The sequence below is a fragment of the Hyla sarda genome, chromosome 3, assembly GCF_029499605.1.
Source record: "Hyla sarda isolate aHylSar1 chromosome 3, aHylSar1.hap1, whole genome shotgun sequence".
NCBI classification, from domain to species: domain Eukaryota; kingdom Metazoa; phylum Chordata; class Amphibia; order Anura; family Hylidae; genus Hyla; species Hyla sarda.
The window spans coordinates 202,931,455-202,951,389 of NC_079191.1; the positions used below are offsets into that span (position 1 = coordinate 202,931,455).

General features: G+C 41.3%; 1 protein-coding gene across 2 annotated transcripts in view; it reads left to right on the forward strand.

Moving 5' to 3' along the window:
* DDX43 (DEAD-box helicase 43) overlaps window positions 1-15,374 on the forward strand; it is a 130,192-nt gene extending 114,818 nt beyond the window's left edge. Inside the window, exons 14-17 of one of the 2 annotated variants that reach the window (XR_008891247.1) lie at window positions 7,140-7,278; window positions 8,107-8,219; window positions 8,718-8,805; window positions 9,280-9,397. Coding sequence is in view for 1 of the 2 variants with exons in the window: in XM_056565872.1 (XP_056421847.1) it covers window positions 7,140-7,278; window positions 8,718-8,805; window positions 9,280-9,390 (338 nt within the window). In the remaining variant the exon portion in view is untranslated. Of the gene's footprint in view, window positions 1-7,139; window positions 7,279-8,106; window positions 8,220-8,717; window positions 8,806-9,279; window positions 9,398-13,613 lie in introns of those variants that run through there. The other variant, XM_056565872.1, reaches the window with a different exon arrangement.
* The last annotated feature ends 4,561 nt before the right edge of the window (window positions 15,375-19,935 follow it).

The window sequence follows — 19,935 nt, forward strand, 5'->3', positions numbered from 1 at the left end:
TTTTTTTTTTTTGTAAAAATGATGGCTTGGAATAATACTGAGAAAATTGATGTTAAAGGAGATGTCCGGTGCTCACTTTTCTTATTTTATCCGTTCCAGGCTGAAAAATAAAATTTTTTTCTCTTACCTGCCTAGGCTCCCCCGGTGCTTCAGTACAGGTGTTTGGTCCCCCGGCTGTATTCTTCTTACTTCCTGTTAGCCCGGCACGTCACACGGAGCTTCAACCTATCACCGGCCGCAGCGATGTCCCGCCTCGGCCAGTGATAGGCTGAAGCTCCGTGTGACGTGCCGGGCTAACAGGAAGTAAGAAGAATACAGCCCGGGGACCGAACGCCTGTACCGGAGCACCGGGGGAGCGTAGGCAGGCAAGAGAAAGCTTATTTTGTTTTTGTTTTTGCAGCCCGGAACGGATACAATAAGAAAAGTGAGCACCGGACATGTCCTTTAACAAAGTATGGGTCATGATTGCGGAGAGCCTCCATGCAGCATGACGTAGGCCGCAGAGCTCCGGCTCCCCTGGGGCTCCTCCTCTCCCTCCCTGGGCGAATGCCGGGTCTTACAAGCCGCAGTGGGGATCGGCCCCTAGAGGGACAGGTTCGGATCTGCCCCTAGAGATGCCAGCCATTCGGGTGTGCAGCCGCAGGAGGAGATGGTGACGAAGGTTGATTTGATTACTAGGATTTTCCTGTTTGCCTTCACCTTATCTACGATCAGAAGCACAGTAAGATTGGGTAACTGAACTCAATTTTATTGCATCTTTGAACCCAATATATATCGTATTGGAGCCCGGACAGAAATATAGTAGGCCTCGGTTGTTTTGCAGACCCTGGACAGTACTGTTACTTCAAGCTGCAGGTTGAATTTTTGTACCTGTCTCAATTAATCTGGGGTAGGTGTAACTGCAGTTAAAATGGGGCCAAAAAAAATCGTAACCTCACAAGGATAAATCAATGTCTGGGAAAATTGATAAATACATTGGTTCCCCGGGGAGTGGAGTAAAGCCTAAGGACAATAAAGAGAAGAGAAACCTCTCTTTTGTAGACTCTTTTGTAGACCTCTCTTTTGTAGACTCTCTAACGCTGCAGAAGAAAGGTTTTTGGGAGGAGGAGACAGTGGATCCGGAAAAAAATATAAATATCCTAGGTTTTTGGGAGGAGGAGACAGTGGATCCGGAAAAAAATATAAATATCCTAGCCCATATCCTCTTGCTGGTATACGATCAACAGATATGAAGGGACTGACTGAGGTCAGCCTATATGAACTTTGGGATTTGACTAGGATTCAATCAATGAATGATTTAATAATAATTTTGTTCAGTATTATAGGATAAATTTAAACATATTAATTTGAATAAATACTTACCGTAGATATTGGGTTAAGATTGCAGGGTCCTTGCGGATGGGAGGGGAGCCATAGTCCAAGTGGAGCGCATAGTGTGTGTGCACACATATTCTTACATGTGTGTGCAGATCCCTTGCACAGGAGCTCTTGACCAATTTATTTTATATTATAAAATTGTTTTCCTGATTGTGCTGTGATCAGCACAGCAAGCACAGTGCGAGGTGATCTGTGGTAACCATAGCGCATAGCGATGTGTTGAATGAATGTTGCATCTTTGTTAGTTCTCCATGAATTTACTCGTTGTTACAAACTATCTTTCCGCGCGTGTGCACAGTATCCTATCGACCATTTGTGACCAGAACATGCGCTGTGGGAATAGAGCTGTATTTGAGAGCACGAATCATTCTGAGTTTAACGCATGCTCCTTATGAATAGGTGAGAACTAGCGCATGCGCTATAGGACCACTTCAAACCCCATTAGGGCGTTTGCAGAGAGGAGAACTATACGAGACATGCGCACTATGGCTGGTGGTGCGTTCCACGGGTCATGTGTTGCGCTCCACGACTCGTGGAGATAGGAATACCGGAAGTATACGCCGGGCCATGGCGCTCGGGCTTGGAGTGGCTCCATATCACCTGCAAGGTATTTGTTTTTGATTCATGGTGTTATATAAGGTGGGGAGAACTCATACAACACAGTACCCCTGAGGAAGTCTCCTTGCATCGACGGAACGCGTGGGGCTTCACTGGCCCCGTCCAGCTTTATCCTAATTAATTTGTCTGACCATCTCCATTCCGGCCGCAGGGAAGAGTTGATTGACAGGTTGTATTATTAGAGGGATTGGCATTGTTCACATAGGTATTTATGCATGTTACATATTATTTACATAGGGATTGTGCAATCGCAACCAGTGTATCCTATTTTTGGTCTATATGTATTTATACTCTTTGATGTTATTAACTCTGTGTAAGAAGGTTCACGATTTCTAGCTATTTTATAGTGTTTACTTGCCTATCCCTATTCAGATCTATTACTATCTTAACTCACTTGCGGTACGGATGGTTGTTCCATATGTGTGACATCTTAGGTTCTGGACGGGCACCACACTAGTTGAGGGGGTTCATGGGCCCTCGCTAGGACTGGGTTGTGGCGCTGAGGAGTCTTTTTAATTGATTTTAGAGCATCTCTCCACATTATCATGTATGGCATGAATTTGGTGTGTTTTTCTCTTTTTCAAATCAAATAAAATTGTTATTTATTTAAGTATATCTTGGTGTGCTTCTTAGCTCATAGTGTGTGTTCTGTTATTCTCTTTTTTTGTCATATCCTGAAAGAGACTCAGCTTTGCAATGCAGGACTGAAAGATCTAAAAATGCAAGTCGGAGGTTTGTCTATGGACATTATGCTAATTAGGGAAGATATGAATACCTTACGTGCTAGAGTGGTGGAGACAGAGAAAGTCATCCCTAATATCAATCAAGACCTGACTAAACTTAAACAGGAGGTGGTGGAGGCAAAACAGGAAATCTCTTTTTTTAAAGCAGAAGCTGACAGACTCAGAGGATCGATCGAGGAGGTCGAATATTCGGATTCTAGGTCTCCCTGAAGGTGCTGAGGGGCCAGATCCATTGGGGTTTATTCAGAAATGGCTGTTGAAGTTCAATCATCTGGGACTATCATCACTTTTTGCCATTGAGAGGGCGCACTGGGTTCCATGAAAGGCCCTCCCTCCGAGGGCCCCTCCTCGAACATTTTTTATTAAAGTGCTCCTATCAGAAGACAGGGATAACATTTTGAGAGGAGCAAGATTTATGCCTGACCTTAGTTTTAATGGCTCTAAAATTTCTTTGTTCCCCGATTTTGCAAGAGATACCCAGATAAAACGGGCGGGGTTCAAAATGGTTAAGAAACAACTGCATGATGACAATATTACGTTTTCACATTTGTTCCCTTCTAGACTTAGAGTGATATTTAAGGATAAGATTTATGGTTAGATCAACAGGGGATAGTTTAAATTAGTTTATATTGTTGATTTTTTTTTTTTTTTTTTTGTGTCCTGTACAGCTGCCTCGTCTATGTGGATCGGCAAGTACAATAGTGGTGTGGGATACTCTTAAAGCCTACATGCGGGGGGTTTTGTTCAAGGAAAGGTGGAATCCCAAATGGTGGAATATAAAAATTTTGAAGAATGAGAATTTTGTCCAATTGAATAATGCACAAGAGGAATTAGCTAGATATCAGGTAGAAAAAGCACAGAATCGGTAGTTTTCTTTAGGTCCGAGACAATTAGCTGAGAACGGGAAGCCTTCGGCACTTCTTGCTACAGTAATAAAAGCCCAAGCGGAGAGACCAGTAATAAGTAGTTTTACGAATCAAATGGGACAGGTAATTAATGACCCTCAACAGGTAGAAAAGATTGTTGTTTCTTTCTTTTCCCAAATTGTACACCTCTGAGTTGCAGGCTTTGGATAAAGGAATTGAGGAGTATCTGGATCAAATTAGACTCCCTAAACTTACAGATTCCGAAAGAAAGTACATGTACTTACCCATAGCATTAGAAGAAATTGTAGAAGTTATAAGATCTTCCCCCTAGGGTTCAGCATTTGGACCAGATGGTCTACCATTTGAGCCTAATAAAAGAGTTAGGGAGGTGTTTGATCCTTAAAAAGAATAAGGATCCCCTTAAGGACGCAGGGTTTTTTAGTTTTCAATTTTCGTTTTTTCCTCCTTAATTTTAAAAATCATAACCCTTTCAATTTTCCACCTAAAAATCCATATTCTGGCTTATTTTTTGCGTCATCAATTCTACTTTGCAGTGACATCAGTTATTTTACCCAAAAATCCACGGCGAAACGGAAAAAAAATCATTGTGCAACAAAATCAAAGAAAAGCGCTATTTTGTACCTTTTGGGTGCTTCCGTTTCTACGCAGTGCATATTTCGGTAAAAATGACACCTTTATCATTATTCTGTAGGTCCATACGGTTAAAATGGTACCCTACCTATATAAGTTTAATTTTGTCGTACTTCTGGAAAAAATCATAACTACATGCAGGAAAATGTATATGTTTAAAAATGCCCTCATCTGACCCCTATAACTTTATTTTTCCACGTACAGGGCGGTATGAGGGCTAATTTTTTGCGCTGTGATCTGAAGTTTTTATCGGTACCATTTTTGTTTTGATCACTTTTTATTCATTTTTAATGGTATAAAAAGGGACCAAAAATAAGCTTTTTTTGACTTAGGAATTTTTTCACGTTTACGCCATTGACCGTGCGGTTTAATTAACGATATATATTTTTATTGTTCGGACATTTACGCATGCGGCGATACCACACATATTTATTTATTTTTATGGGAAAAGGGGGGTAATTCAAACTTTTATTAGGGAAGGGGTTAAATGATCTTTATTAACACTTTTTTTTTTTTTTACCTGCAATGTTATAGCTCCCATAGGGGCCTATAACATTACATATACTGATCTTTTACACAGATCACTGGCATGTATTAACATGCCTGTGATCAGTGTTATGGGCGCTTGACTGCTCCTGCCTGGATCTCAGGCACAGAGCAGTCATTCGCCGATCGGACTCCAAGGAGGCAGGTAGGGTCCCTCCCGGTGTCCTGTAAGCTGTTCGGGACGCCATGATTTCACCGCGGCGGTCCCGAACAGCCCGACTGAGCAGCCGGGATAGTTTCACTTTCGCTTCAGACACGGCGGTCAGCTTTGGTCGCAGCGTCTGAAGGGTTAATACAGGGCATCACCGCGATCGGTGATGTCCTGTATTAGCCGCAGGTCCCGGCCGTTGATGGCCGCTGGGACTGCCGGATATGACGCTGGGTCACCGCGTGACCCCGCGCCATATCACGGGAGCTGCCGCAGGACGTAAATATACGTCCTTTGTCGTTAAGGTGGAAAATTTATAGGCTGATATCTGTTAGAGTTGGGTATGCAAGTGGTGGGAGAAATGGGCTCCCTTGAATATTTGGGAATTAAAGGAACGGTTAATCCTTTAGATTACTTTAAGGAGAATTTTTAAAACTTTTGCTGAATAAACCGGAAAAAAATTTGAAATCTTGAATAGACTGCCATTGAATATGGCCGATAGGATGGTGGTACTGAAGATGGGGGTTTTGCCCCAAGGTCTTTTTTTCTTAAATGCATTCCTTATTTGGATAGTGGATAAATGGTTCATTAGAATCAAAAGATTAATGAATTAATTTTTGTGGGGATGGAAAAGAGCAAGATTAAAATACTTGGAATTAGTAGCCCCTAATGAGGAAATGGGATGTGCCTTGCCGTCCTTTCGGCTATATTTTATAGCCAGAGTATTTTATGCTATAAAACAGGGAAAATGGGAATGGGTGGGAAAACTAAATGCAAAAAATAGAGAGATAGAGGGGGATTTATGAGTACTATTAGAATCGGACACCCTCTCACCCTCATTTTCCTATGCTAATATGATGATGAGTGGGTGGAAATATCTGAAAAAAATGTGTAAGATAAAAGGGGGCATGGAATTTACTCCTATTTGGCATAACCCAAGGTTGAGTGAATTTTTGACTGTTCCTGACCTGGCGTTTTGGGAAGTTAGAGGAGTTAACGAATTGGGGCACAGTATTGGGGAGAAGGGTTTGAAATCTTTTAAAGAATTTCAGGAGGAATTTGGTCTAAGAGAAATAGATTTAGATTTTTTCAGATACAAAGTACACATAGATCCACTAAAGATTTAGCTTTTTTCACAATTAAATATACTATATTTGATGCGCTAAGAACATTTGTTCAGATAAGAAAAGTATGGTTAGATTATATTAAAAAAATTACGGTTTGAAGTCTCTAAAAACTTAAAAGGTAGGTTTAAAAAGAAATGGGAAGACTCACTGGGGTTAATCACGGAGACACAATGGAAGGCAGCGTTAAGGAATGTTAATACTGTCTCAATAAATAATTCCTATAGGTTATTTCAATAAAAAAATTAGCATGGTGTATATTTCACTCCGGTAAGTTTAAAGAAAGTAGGTCACTGGAGAGAGGATAAGTGTCCCAAATGTAGGGTAGAGAGAGCAGATTTTGTTCATAGTAGGTCATGTTTGGAGATGAATTAATTTTGGCAGGTAATATTGGGGGAAATTAAAATTAGACTGCAGCTGGAGAACAAGTTCCTCCCCCCCCCCCCCCCCCCCCTTCAGGTGCTATTGGATATTCAGGAAGGCAGTATGGAACAAGGAGGTTTTTTTTGTGCTAAGTTACTTATTATGAGGGTCAGGATGTCCTCGAAGGTCCCATGTCTTGGGCACTGGTATAATTTTGTAGAAAAAATTTAGAAATTTGAAATATTATCGTGTAACGGTAAACAAAAAAACAAGAATTAAGGTTAAAGAAGATCTGGGATGGGTGGATGAGAGAGTAGAGAGAAATAAATAAATATGAATCCTGAAAAGTAGAAATAAATTAATTTCCCCGGGAGTTGGACGTTTTCACGGGGTGGGTGGGATAAAAATTGTAATGGATAAAGGAATAATAGAATTTTGTGTTTGTTTTTTTTTTGTATATATATGTACAATGAAAAATAATAAAGATTTATAAAAAAAACTTTAAAAAAAACTTGGTATTTCAAACCTATAACATGTAGTCTTATTTTAGGTATGAGATATGTGTGATACACAATGTTAGACTAGTAACTGGTTTATACATTCTGGTTTTATATGAAACAGGTGGGCAGGGGGTCTTGGAATGCTAATGCTTTCAGAAACCATGTTTCTTCACAATCTTACAAAGTTACTTTTTTTCTTTTAGGCAACGTAAGAATATTAATAGCAACAGATTTAGCTTCTCGTGGATTGGATGTGCATGATATAACCCATGTTTTCAACTTTGATTTTCCACGTAATATTGAAGAGTATGTCCACAGAGTTGGTCGGACTGGACGAGCTGGGTTAGTTGATGTTATCTTTCCATCTAGTACCCAATGTACCTTCAGCTATGACCTCAGTTAACAATGCTTGTCATACAGATTCTTTTATCTTATGTCATCGTGTTGTTCAGTAGGGCCATTTGCAGTTACATGAAAGAAAAGTGAAGCAGCTGTCTATAACTCCATAATGACCCAGCCAACTTTTGTTCTACCTGTTATATTCCCATTGACAGTGAAGTGTGAAGGCTTGATTTTTGTGGGACCAATTGTATGTTTTAGTGACATCCTAAACACTACTATTACATCAATACTTATCACCTTTTTACAGTCTCTCTGCTGTAAAAGACTCTCATAGACTAGTGAATGGTGTGGCATTGGGCACTCGTGTCCTCTGCTTTATTCTGGTGATAGACTTTATATGGCTAATCTCATTAAACTTATTTTTTTTTTTATTAAAAAGATTATGGCAAAATAAATATCTTTCTAATATATGTTAATAAAAAAAGTTTTCAGTTTTTTTTTTTTTTACATTGGAAAAGCTGGCCACTAGGTGTCACCCTATATGGCTCAGGAATCCTACCGCCGCAAATACCCAACACCCATCCCCCCCCCCTCACGTTGAGCACGTTCGAACCACTGCTGGCCGGGCAGCGTGGTCCGAAATGCTCGTTCTCAGCTCGCTCTCTGCCTGTATATGAAACGGGCAGAGAGCGATCACAGTGCTCGTACGCGCGGCGCACGTAATTTAAATATCCCCGCCTCCTGCATCTCACTCTTCTCCGTTCAGCTTGTGCACGCGCGGCGCCTGTAATTTTAATTTCCCTGCCCCCTGCATCTCCCTCTTCTCAGTGCAGGGAACAGAGGGGCTAGGCTTAAGATGACGTCGCTCCTGCGGGGCCACGCCCACTTCCTGCCCTCCGCAGAGAGCTCAACACTGAGCTACCGAAGAGGCTATATAAAAGGTATTTTAATGGGGTTTTAGATAAAAATAAATACAGGGATAGAGGTAGTTAGTGTCAGGGACAGATGGGGAGGGGGATTAGGGAAAGTTTAGTTAATGATAGCTACTCCTTTGGTACCTGCAGTCAGTTCCACACACACTTATCCCTTATCCAAATGGTAAAGGTGTTGCCCAACCATAAAAACTAAACCTCTAAGAGGATAAGAATGAACCCATATGGTCTTTAAAAGTAAATGCTAATACGTCACTGGTTCCGATGGGTTACACGTTTTTCTTGCACTGGTTTTAACTTATTTCCAATAAAAAAAAAGTTTAACTTTACAACTATGTGTTCCACACAGGGTGAATGTGCAAAAAATGTATAACTTCACAGTATATTGTGAGTGCCAAATGGCAAAGTATGGATGCTATATAGTTGTGTACATATGCAGTTATACCTTCAGTGTATACATGGGGAGCACTAACCTACTTGGTGTGTAATCTCACCTTTTACCTTCAGTCGCTCAGGTATATCTGTAACATTGGTGTCGAGAAAAGACTGGAGAGTTGCAGGAGAACTGATAACCATTTTGGAACGTGCAAACCAAGTAAGGATATATTTTTTCAAATACTTTTTATATATAATATTATATTTTTTAAAGCTGTTCCAGGCTGTGAGAATCAGTAGGGGGGCACTAAGCGGATGCTTCTTCCCTTGCTCATCACTTAGCACTGGTCAAAGTAGTATGATTTCTCAAAAATATGCTGTAGAGTAAAAAATATAATCTATTACAGTGGTCTCCAATCTGTGGCTCTCCAGCTATTGCAAAGCTACAAGTAGGTACTTTTTGAAAATAGGCTCAGATCAGGTTTGTTATTTTTTGAAGAAAAGAAATGTTTATAAGTTTAGGGTTGTTTTATTTCCTGAATGTGTCTATAAACATTAGGTCAATGTTTGTGTGAGAATGTCCTTATTTTCCCCTGATGGCAAATATTGGGGAGGGGGGAGGAGCCCAGTCGGCATATGTGTGAGGAGGAATAGCTTTCCACATAAGTCACAATACAACTATATGTTTTATTAGGAAGTTCCACAGGAGCTTATAGATATGGCTGAGAGGTATAAGCATTTTAAGGAGAAGAAAGACAGCGAAAGAGACCTGATTCCCCGTAAAGGCAGATGGCGTGACAACTAATGGTCAGGTATGACATGGGGCATTTTTAATAACCCTTTTTGTGACTATTATTTCTTGTATGCTGCTGTTCTTCTGTTTTTATGGTAGAATAACAATCATTTCAGTTTGTTCCCTTAACTGGTAGGAACAGCAAGTTAAGAAATTTTGTATTATATCTTATTATAAAAAAATGCCTCTTTTTTTCTACACACTTCCCCCACTGATCACAAAAAAACAGATATCTCTTTTACCCTCAGTGTATAGAGGAGCAGCACATATACTGGACTACTGCTTTGTTCACTTGCATGGACAAGTGCTGTACTTTATTCAGTTGCTATGGTATAGCAGAGTGATGGTAGAATACCTATACAATTTTACAAAAAACAATCCCTGTTGTTGGTCTTATCCCTTAACCAGGCCAATTTTCACTGTAGGACCAGAGCGTTTTTTGCACATCTGACCTCTATCACTTTAAGCATTAATAACTCTGGGATGCTTTTACCTTTCATTCTGATTCCGAGATTCTTTTTTTGTGACATATACTAATTTATGTTAGTGGTAAAATTTTGTCGATGCTTCCAAATTCCAAAATTTGATGAAAAAAATTGAAAATTTTGCATTTTTCTAACTTTGAAGCTCTCTGCTTGTAAGGAAAATGGACATTCTAAATAAATTGTATTTTGATTCACAAATACAATATGTCTACTTTATGATTGCATCATACAGTTGCTATGTTCTTACTTTTGGAAGACATCAAAGGGCTTCAAAGTTCAGCAGCAATTTTCCAATTTTTCACAAAATGTTCGAAATCGGAATTTTTCATGGACCAGTTCAGGTTTGAAGTGGATTTGAAGGGCCTTCATATTAGAAATACCTAATAAAAGACCCCATTATAAAAACTGAACTCCTCAAAGTATTCAAAATGACATTCAGTAAGTGTGTTAACCCTTTAGTTGTTTCACAGGAAGAGCAGCAAAGTGAAGGAGAAAATTCAAAATCTTCATTTTTTACACTCGCATGTTCTTGTAGACCCAGTTTTTGAATTTGTACAAGGGGTAAAAGGAGAAAAATCCTCTCAAAATGTGTAACCCAATTTCTCTCGAGTAAGGAAATACCTCATGTGTATGTCAAGTGTCTGGCGGGCGCAGTAGAGTGCTCAGAAGGAAAGGAGCGACAATGGGATTTTGGAGAGTGAGTTTTTCTGAAATGGTTTTTGGGGAGCATGTCACATTTAGGAAGCCCCTTTGGTGCCAGAACAGCAGAAAAAAAAACTGCATGGCATACCATTTTGGAAACTACACCCCTCAAGGCACGTAACAAAGGGTCGAGTGAGCCTTAACACCCCACAGGTGTTTGATGACTTCTCATTAAAGTCTGATGTGTAAATGAAGTGCAGTTTTTTCCCCAAATTTACAATTTTTACAAAGGGGAATGGGAGAAAATGCCCCCCAAAATTTGTAGCCCCATCTCTTCTGAGTATGGAAATACCCCATGTAAGGACTTAAAATGATCTGCGGGCGAACTACAATGCTAAGAAGAGGAGGAGTCACCTTTCGCTTTTGGAAAGAAAATTTTGCTGAAATGGTTTTTGGGGGGCATGTCGCATTTAGGAAGCCCATATAGTGCCAGAACAGCAAAAAAATAAAAATAAAAAAACACATTGCATACTATTTTGGAAACTAAACCCCTCAAGGACCATAACAAGAGGTACAGGGAGCCTTAACACCTCACAGGTGTTTGACGACTTTTTGTTAAAGTTGGATGTGTAAATTAGGGGGAAAAAAAATCACTAAAATGCTGGTTTTTCCCCAAATTTTACATTTTTACAAGGGGTAATAGGAGAAAACCCTCAAATACCCCCAACATTTTTAACCCCATTTCTTCTGAGTATGGAAATACCGCATGTGTGGATATCAAGTGCTCTGTTGGCACACTAGAATGCTCAAAGAGGAGGAGCGCCATTGCGCTTTTGGAAAGAGAATTTGTTTGGAATGGAAGTCAGGGTCCACTGTGCCCCCACCCCCCCACCCCCACATTATGGAAACTACACACCTCACAGAATTTATTAAGGGGTGCAGTGAGTATTTACACCCCACTGGCGGTTGACAGATCTTTGGAACAGTGGGCTGGGCAAATGAAAAATAAAATTTTTCATTTTCGCGGACCACTGTTCCAAAAATCTGTCAGAAACCTGTGGGACGTAAATGCTCACTGCAACCCTTATTACATTGCATGAGGGGTGTAGTTTCCAAAATGGAGTCACATGTGGGGGGGGGTCCATTGTTCTGGCACCATGGGGGCTTTACACATGGCCTTCAATTCCGGAAAAATTTTCCCTTCAAAAGCCCAATGGCGCTCCTTCTCTTCTGAGCATGGTAGTGCACCCGCAGAGCACTTTACATCCACATATGGGAAATGGAGTTACAAATTTTGGGGGGCTTTTTTGCCTTTTAGTGAAAAATGTTCCCATCCAACTTTAACAAAAAATCGTCAAACACGAGTGGGGTGTTAAGGCTCAATATACCGCTTGTTACGTTCTGTGAGGGGTGTCGTTTCCAAAATGGGGTCACATGTGGGTATTTATTTTTTTGCGTTTGTCAGAACCGCTGTAAAATCAACCACCCCTGTGCAAATCACCAATTTAGACCTCAAATGTACATAGTGCGCTTGCACTCCTGAGCCTTGTTATGCGCCCGCAGAGCATTTTACGCCCACATATGGGGTATTTCCGTACTCAGGAGAAATTGCGTTACAAATTTTTACCGCTTGTGAAATTAAAAAGTATTGGGCCACATAAGCATGTTAGTGTAAAATTTTAAATTTTTTTTACACTAACATGCTGGTGTAGCCCCCAACTTTTCCTTTTCATAAGGGGTAAAAGGACCCCCAAAATTTGTAGTGCAATTTCTTCCGAGTACAGAAATACCCCATATATGGCCCTAAACTGTTTCCGTGAATTAAGACAGGGCTCCGAAGTGAGAGAGCGGCATGCACATTTGAGGACTAAATTAGGGATTGCACCACGCTGCCAAGCGGTGTGAGTTTAGTAAGCTCAGCTCTACAGCCCAGCCAAGCATCCCTGAAGTCGGCCAGGGATCAATCAAAATGTTTCCTGGCCACCGATTGCTCCTATTTGTCCATCAGTACTGACTGACCAAAAGGAGTGACAGTTGCGGGTCAACTCCTCCACCGTTGCTTCAGTCAGTGAAGCACTCGGAGGAGAGGAGCCCCGTTGGAGGAAGCACAGCGCAGCATTGATCAGGGTTATCGATGCTCTGCTTCTCTCGTCTGTAGAAGCTGGCTGAAGAAGCAGAGCATCAACTGGACAGCACGGAGGCAGGTGGGGACCCTCAGGCCTTCATGCAGGCTGAATGGGACCTCGCAAATGCACCATGGTCCAGATCAGCCTTCTTAAATGACCATTGATGTGTTTTTACCCAGTTTAGATGCCACAGACAACTTTGATTGTGGCATCTGCAAGGTTAATGCCGGACATTGGTGAGTTCACCAATGCCCGGCATTAGCGATATGTTTTGTCAGCTTGTGAGCGCACTTTATACCCCTGGCCACGATCAGAGTATACATGTATACCCTGTGTCGTCCAGTGGTTAAAGCGCTGCTCATAGCAGATAAGATTTTGTTTTATGACTTTACAATAAGTTAAAATGAACTATGCCTTTTCATACATTTGGTGGATATTGGCTGTTTTATTTAATGGTATATAAAATGCTAGTCGAGTAAATGGCCATAGTTCTCAACGCCCAGATTTATCAGTCTACCTGAAACCAGAACTGTTTGGATTTTCCAATAACTAAACACAGCTCTGCTTTCATATCTTAACAAGCTCTGGTGAAATAAAAGCCGAGCTGTAATTGGTTTGTATAAGCAAAAACAGACAGTCTCCATGCTCCATAGTCCAGCACACATGTGTTTTACACTATTGAAGCCAATACTTGTGTGGATGCTGCTGGTTATCGCCCCAATAGTTTGTGGTTGAGCTCTAGAAGTATGTATAGTTCATTGGAGCAGATCTGCCTGGGCAATATCCTATTTTCCTATTGCGGAAATAAGCTGGGAAAATGCTAGCAGTAGTCCCAGTCATCCACTCAGATTACTGCCCCATATTTCGGTTTATATTATTATGGATAGTCTGCAGTTTTGGATTTGGCTTAGCCATTCCGTTAATTTTCCAAATAAAAGTGACATATATTGTTCATTAAGTTTTTTATTTTTGTTTTTCACAGGACATTATACCCCCAAAAGATCTGTCTCTCTTACATCTAGATGTAAATCCTGTTTGGACTCAGGCCTTTTATCCAACCTCTTTCTAACCAGAAACTGGAATTGAAAACTGATTGGATGACAGGCAATAAAGTTCTGCCAAGAAGCATTTTTTGTTTTATGTTCACTCTTCAAGGCAGGTTGACAGAAGGTTGCCGCTTTTGGTGAGATGAGTAACTAATAGGAGTGTTAAAATTGGTCATTATTGATATTCTGCTCATCTATATAATCAGAATTTCACAAAAAATTGGCATGTATAAGGAAATCAGAAGTTAGAGCCAGAACTTTGGTAACTGTTAACTTTTTCTATTTACCTGTCCTGGCTATTTTTGCAAAAGTAACCAAAAGAACAGTCATATTGGCTGTAAATTGTCAGTGTGTTAACTGACTAATGACAGGTCATCTCTTCTTTTTACATAGTCAGGATGAATTCTACCTGACACAGCTGCCATCACAGGTAACGCCACCTTTTTTCCTTCAGTCTTGTAGCTTATATCGCTGTTGATAAACTTCTAGCACTATTAGCAGAATTATAACCTTCATGACGGAGGAAAATAGGATGTGTTACATGTGATGGTAGTTGTCAGGAAGAGTTCCACCTGATTATGTAATATTAGGGGTGTTCTAGTTATTTTGTCCGTTCCCTATATGCAAAAATGGAACAAACCAAAAAAGGCAATTACCAAACGTTGGTTATTGCTTTGTCTTGTGTTTTAGCAACGTATGGACAACTTTCTGTTTGGGGTGTTAATCCTTTCTTAATTTCAAATGTTTGGTTTGCAAGTAAAATTACTATTAGTCAGCCTTTTTCTCAAAAATTTGGTGGAATTCTATCAAATGCATATTGAGATTTAAAGACTCCATCTCCTGAATAAATAATTCTGTGCCATAATGCTTTTGGAGAGCATTGTATATAATATCTGTTAAAAATAAGGTGTTGGAACAGTAGTTGATCCCAGTTAACCGGACAGCAGTATGCTGCCAACATTGAGATAGTCCTTTAAGGATCATAGGCTAACATAGTCAATGCTTGTCTTTCCTTCCTACGGTGTGATGGTGTACTAATATAGAATTTAAAGTAAATTAGTAACTATAATTCTCGCAACCATACAGATACAGAAATACTACAGAAGTGAAGAGTCCAATCTCAATAGAACTGACTCTTCATGGTCTGCTTGAATAGCTTGAATACATTTAATATTGACAGCCAGTTTACTGAAGACAGCATTTTGTAGCGGTGTGCGCTGAATATATTGGCTTTCTTTGTGATTCTTTATACAATACTGCTACTTGTGGTTTACACAGGCATATTGTAAGAACAAGTTACAAATTATTCCTAGGCTTACACATTTTTGAGGATTCCTATTAAGGGTACATTCACACATACTGTATTTGCTGTGGAATTGATGCTGTTAAATCAATATAAATAGTTCAACGCCACAGCAGATATGGTAGGTGGAAATGTACCCTAAGGAGTTTTTATTTATTGTAAATGTGCAGTTTAAAAGAAATTTACATAACTCTTTAAAGATGGCTCTGCTTTTATTATAAAGATTGTTATATGAAACAACCTGTTTTGACTATCCATTTTTCACAAAAAAAAAAAAAATAATAATAATAATCTTCACAGTAATTAAACAGGTCAGTAGAAAGTTGATATACCATACTTTGTTTTACAACGACATGTAAAAAAAAAAAAGTAAATAAAGTTTGTTACATCTGGACTGTTTTTCTTGTGTTTTGTTATATGAACTCTTTTCTTTTTGCTAAAATCAGGTTTTAGGGTACGTTCACACGGGCGGATTTTTTGTGGGTTTTCCGCTGCGTATTTGGGCAGGCTCTTCTCGGCTGTCTGCTGCGGAACTTCCGCTGCGGAAAATATGCTGCAAGCCCCATTGAAGTCAGTAGGGACTGCGGCGGGTTTTCAGCAGCGTAAATTGCCCCGTGGAAAATCTTCTGCGGACAGCCGAGAAGAGCCCGCCCACTTTCAAATACGCAGCGGAAAACCCGCTAAAAAATCCACCCGTGTGAACATACCCTTATAGTGCCTCTTTTAGGTGTCTATTGGGGAGAGCCTTTCTCAGCTTTTTTCTGTCTAAAGTTGTGTGCTTGGGGCTGTGCAGTCAAAAAGCTTGACTTTGGATATGGAAAGTGTTTTTTTTTTTTTTTTTTTTTTTGTTGGACCATGTATGGAGCTGCAGACCTCAGTGGATAGGTCATAAGGACATAAAAAAAAAATACCTTTGTTTGCTGATGGCTCAAGTGCCACAAAGGCGATGGCAAGCCAAATCAGGCATGCCTTGACTGACATACTGGGCTCCATGCCAGAAGCAAAGCCTGTACATCAATTGTGCTGCTCAGCACTGCCTCTATTTCACTTCAGCTGCTATTCTTCTATGCAAAATATGTTTTTTATGTTTTTTATTTATGCAAAAATTAGATTGTAGAAATCAATAGTCATTTACTTGTTCACTATGTATGTAGCTTACACAGTTGGTTTGTTTTGTGTAGGTTAAGAACCAATTTTTCTCTTTCACAATGACAGCACCAAAAGAAAAATGGGAATGAGATTAGGTCCCAAGTCAGAACACTCTTGGCTGTACACCCAAAGTTAGGGAGCACTGTAGCCAGCCCCGAGGAGCTAGTGGTCACCTTGTAGTACAGGGCCCACTAGGGAAATGACAGGAGGTTCCAGTGCAGGACTGCCCATTTTAGGGCGGCCACCACGCCTAGGCTTCAGGGCCCAGTGTAGATTCCCTGTAGGGACATATAGGACCTTTTTATTTTGTACTCTTACTTTTGGATAGCAATGACAGCACCACCTAAAAGAGGGCCCCTAGTAATAGAAAACCTGGAGGCGAAAAGCAAACAGTCTCCTCAGTGTTTTTTTTTTTTTTTTGGTCCCTTTTTGAAGGCCTGGTCTGAGGTAGTAGTCCATGTCTCAGGTCAGATTTCTATACACAGCTGGCGATATACACCCTGAAGTAGCAGGGCTCTGGAATCCTCATCAGACTCCTCTGATTGGGGAGAGTTTAGCCTGGCTCCAGTTTTCCCTGCCACACTGCTACCAAAATGCCATAGGTGCCTGTTAAGTGAGGGGAGCATAGTTGACGGTCCTCTGGACAGTCATGTGGCTGGGTCTGGGCACAGCATAGTCTGATAAACAGTGTGGGTGTTAAGCTGTTCATCCTGGCGTGTTTCTTCTAGCACAGCAGTGTGGGAGACTGGAAGTGGCGTTGTTTAGACCCAGATGCCCAAGTGACGGAAGTATAATCAGTGCAAAAGGCTTCTTGATATCCTGTCCTCATATCCTGACCTCATATATCCCGTCATCTCCCGCTCTTATATCCCGTCCTATCTCATCCTCATATCCCATCCTCAGGTGGGGCAAAGTTGTAATGAAGAGATTGTAGGCCGAAAATAGGAGGCGTGGGCTTGTGGAAGTGGGCATGACTTGCAAGATGGACCAATGCACAAAAAGATTAGAAAAATAAAAGGTGTGGCTTAAATTGTGAGTGTGGCTTTGTGAGATGGGGTGTGGCATGCTGGAGGGGTGTGGCCTGACTTAAGCACTCACCAGGAGATGAAGAGCAGAGTTTGTGGAGTCAGGTACTGGAACTCCTATATACTTGCATGGGACTTAAGACAAAATTTCCATCCTTAACGTAAGAGGGTAGGTTAGGGTTAATTAAACTATCATATTTTTATTTGACATAAAATTAACGTGTACAAAGTTCCATCAAAATATCTCCAGCCATTTGGAAGTTGCTGGAATATTCATTTTCCATAGACTTGCATGGTACTTTAAACAAAAGCCCCAACTGTCGCAAATAGGGGTGGGTTAGGATTAATATATCTGTCCTGTTTTTGTAGTTGACATATAAGGAACATGTGTACCAAGTTTCATGTTATTATCTTTAGCAGTTTGGAAGTGATGCTGGAACATACACACACATACATACACACACAAGTTGAGTTATATACACTGCTCAGAAAAATAAAGAACATTTAAAGGGGTACTCCGGTAAAAAACCTTTTTTCTTTTTAAATCAACTGGTGGCAGAAAGTTAAACATATTTGTAAATTACTTCTATTAAAAAATCTTAATCCTTTCTGTACTTATTAGTTGCTGAATACTACAGAGGAAATTCTTTTCTTTTTGGAATGCTCTCTGATGACATCACGAGCACAGTTCTCTCTGTTGACGTTATTATAATAATAACGCTTTATTTATTGTTGTCCTTAGTGGGATTTGAACCCAAGTCCCCAGCACTGCAAGGCAGCAGTGCTAACCAGTGAGCCACCATGCTGCCCTTAGCATACATCTGCTACACATCTGCTATGCATGGTTGCTAAAATGGACAGAGATGTCAGCAGAGAGCACTGTGCTCGTGATGTCATCAGTGTTCCAAAAAGAAAGGAATTTCCTCTGTAGCATTCAGCAGCTAATAAGTACTGAAAGGGTTAAGATTTTTTAATAGAAGTAATTTACAAATATGTTTAACTTTCTGCCACCAGTTGATTTAAAAGAAAAAAGGTTTTCATTGGAGTACCCCTTTAACCCCTTCCCGACCTATGACATACCTGTACGTCATGGGTGGCAAGGTGTTCCCGACCCATGACATACAGGTACGTCATGAACATTACTGCCGCTACTCGCGGCATCCCGCAGCGCCCGGAAAGATGGTGGCTATCACTGATAGCCAGCCATCTTACCATGCGACCCCCCCCCCCCCCAGCGATCGCTGCTATCAGCTAGTCAAATCTGACTAGCTGATAGCAGCGTTTCGCTATGAAAATACTTAGCAGCGCGGTGTGTGAGTCCCGATCACGGGGATCGGGGGACACACCGCTCTGCTAAGTGTCCCTGATCCGTCCCCCGGCGTCACTTACCCGTCCGAGCGGTGTCCCGAGCGGTCCCGGCGTCCTCCATGCGGTCCCGGCGGCGATGCGTCCCGGAGGTGAGTTTGCAGCAGCAGTGCGGCATCTTCATTGGCAGCAGTGAGATGCCCGTAAAGCGATCTCACTGCTGCCTCTGAGAGTTTCAAAACTGCAACTCCCAGCATGCCCAGACAGCCTTTGGCTTTCTGGGCATGCTGGGAGTTGTAGTTTTGGAACATCTGGAGGTCCTCAGTTTGGAGACCACTGTATAATGGTCTCCAATCTGTGCTCTTCCAGATGTTGCAAAACTACAAATCTCAGCATGCTCAGTCTGTCCAGGCATGCTGGGAGTTGTAGTTCTCTAACATCTGGAAGAGCACAGATTGGAGACCATTATACAGTGGTCTCCAAACTGTGGACCTCCAGATGTTGCAAAACTACAACTCCCAGCATGCCCAGACTGCCCAAGCATGCTGGAAGTTGTAGTTCGGCAACATCTGATCCTTCAGATATTGCCAAACTACAACTTCCAGCATGCCTGGGCATGCTGGGAGTTGTAGTTTTGCAACAACTGGAGGCACACTAGTTGGGAAACATTGTCCGTTTCCTACCTCAGTGCCTCCAGCTGTTGCAATTGTTGCAAAACTATAACTCCCAGCATGCACTGACAGACCATGCATGCTGGGAGTTGTAGTTTTGCAACAGCTGGAGGCACACTGGTTTGGAAACACTAAGTTTGGTTGCAAAACACTTGAAAGTTTATTACTTAACTTAGTGTTTCCAAACCAGTGTTCCTCCAGTTGTAGCAAAACTACAACTCCCAGCATGCACGGACAGCCAAAGGGCATGCTCCGAGTTTGCAACAGCTGGATGTTTGCCCCCTCCCCCCAATGTGAATGTACAGGGTACACTCACATGGGCGGAGGTTTACAGTGAGTGCTGCAAGTTTGAGATGGCGCAAATTTTGCGCTGCAGCTCAAACTTCCAGCGGCAAACTTGCTGTGAACCTCTGCCCATGTGACTGTACCCTAAAAAACACTACACTACACTTACACTAACCTAAAATAAAAAGTAAAAAACACTACATATACACATACCCCTACACAGCCCCCCTCCCCCCAAAAAATTAAAAACGTCTGGTATGCTACTGTTTCCAAAACGGAGCCTCCAGCTGTTAAAGGGTAAAACACTACATATACACTCCCTTACACTGCCCCCCCCCCCCCCCCCCCCCAATAAAAATAAAAAATGTCTTGTATGGCAGTGTTTCCAAAACGGAGCCTCCAGCTGTTGCAAAATAATAACTCCCAGTATTGCCGGACAGCCATTGACTGTCCAGGCATGCTGGGAGTTTTGCAACAGCTGGAGGCACCCTGTTTGGGAATCATTGGCATAGAATACCCC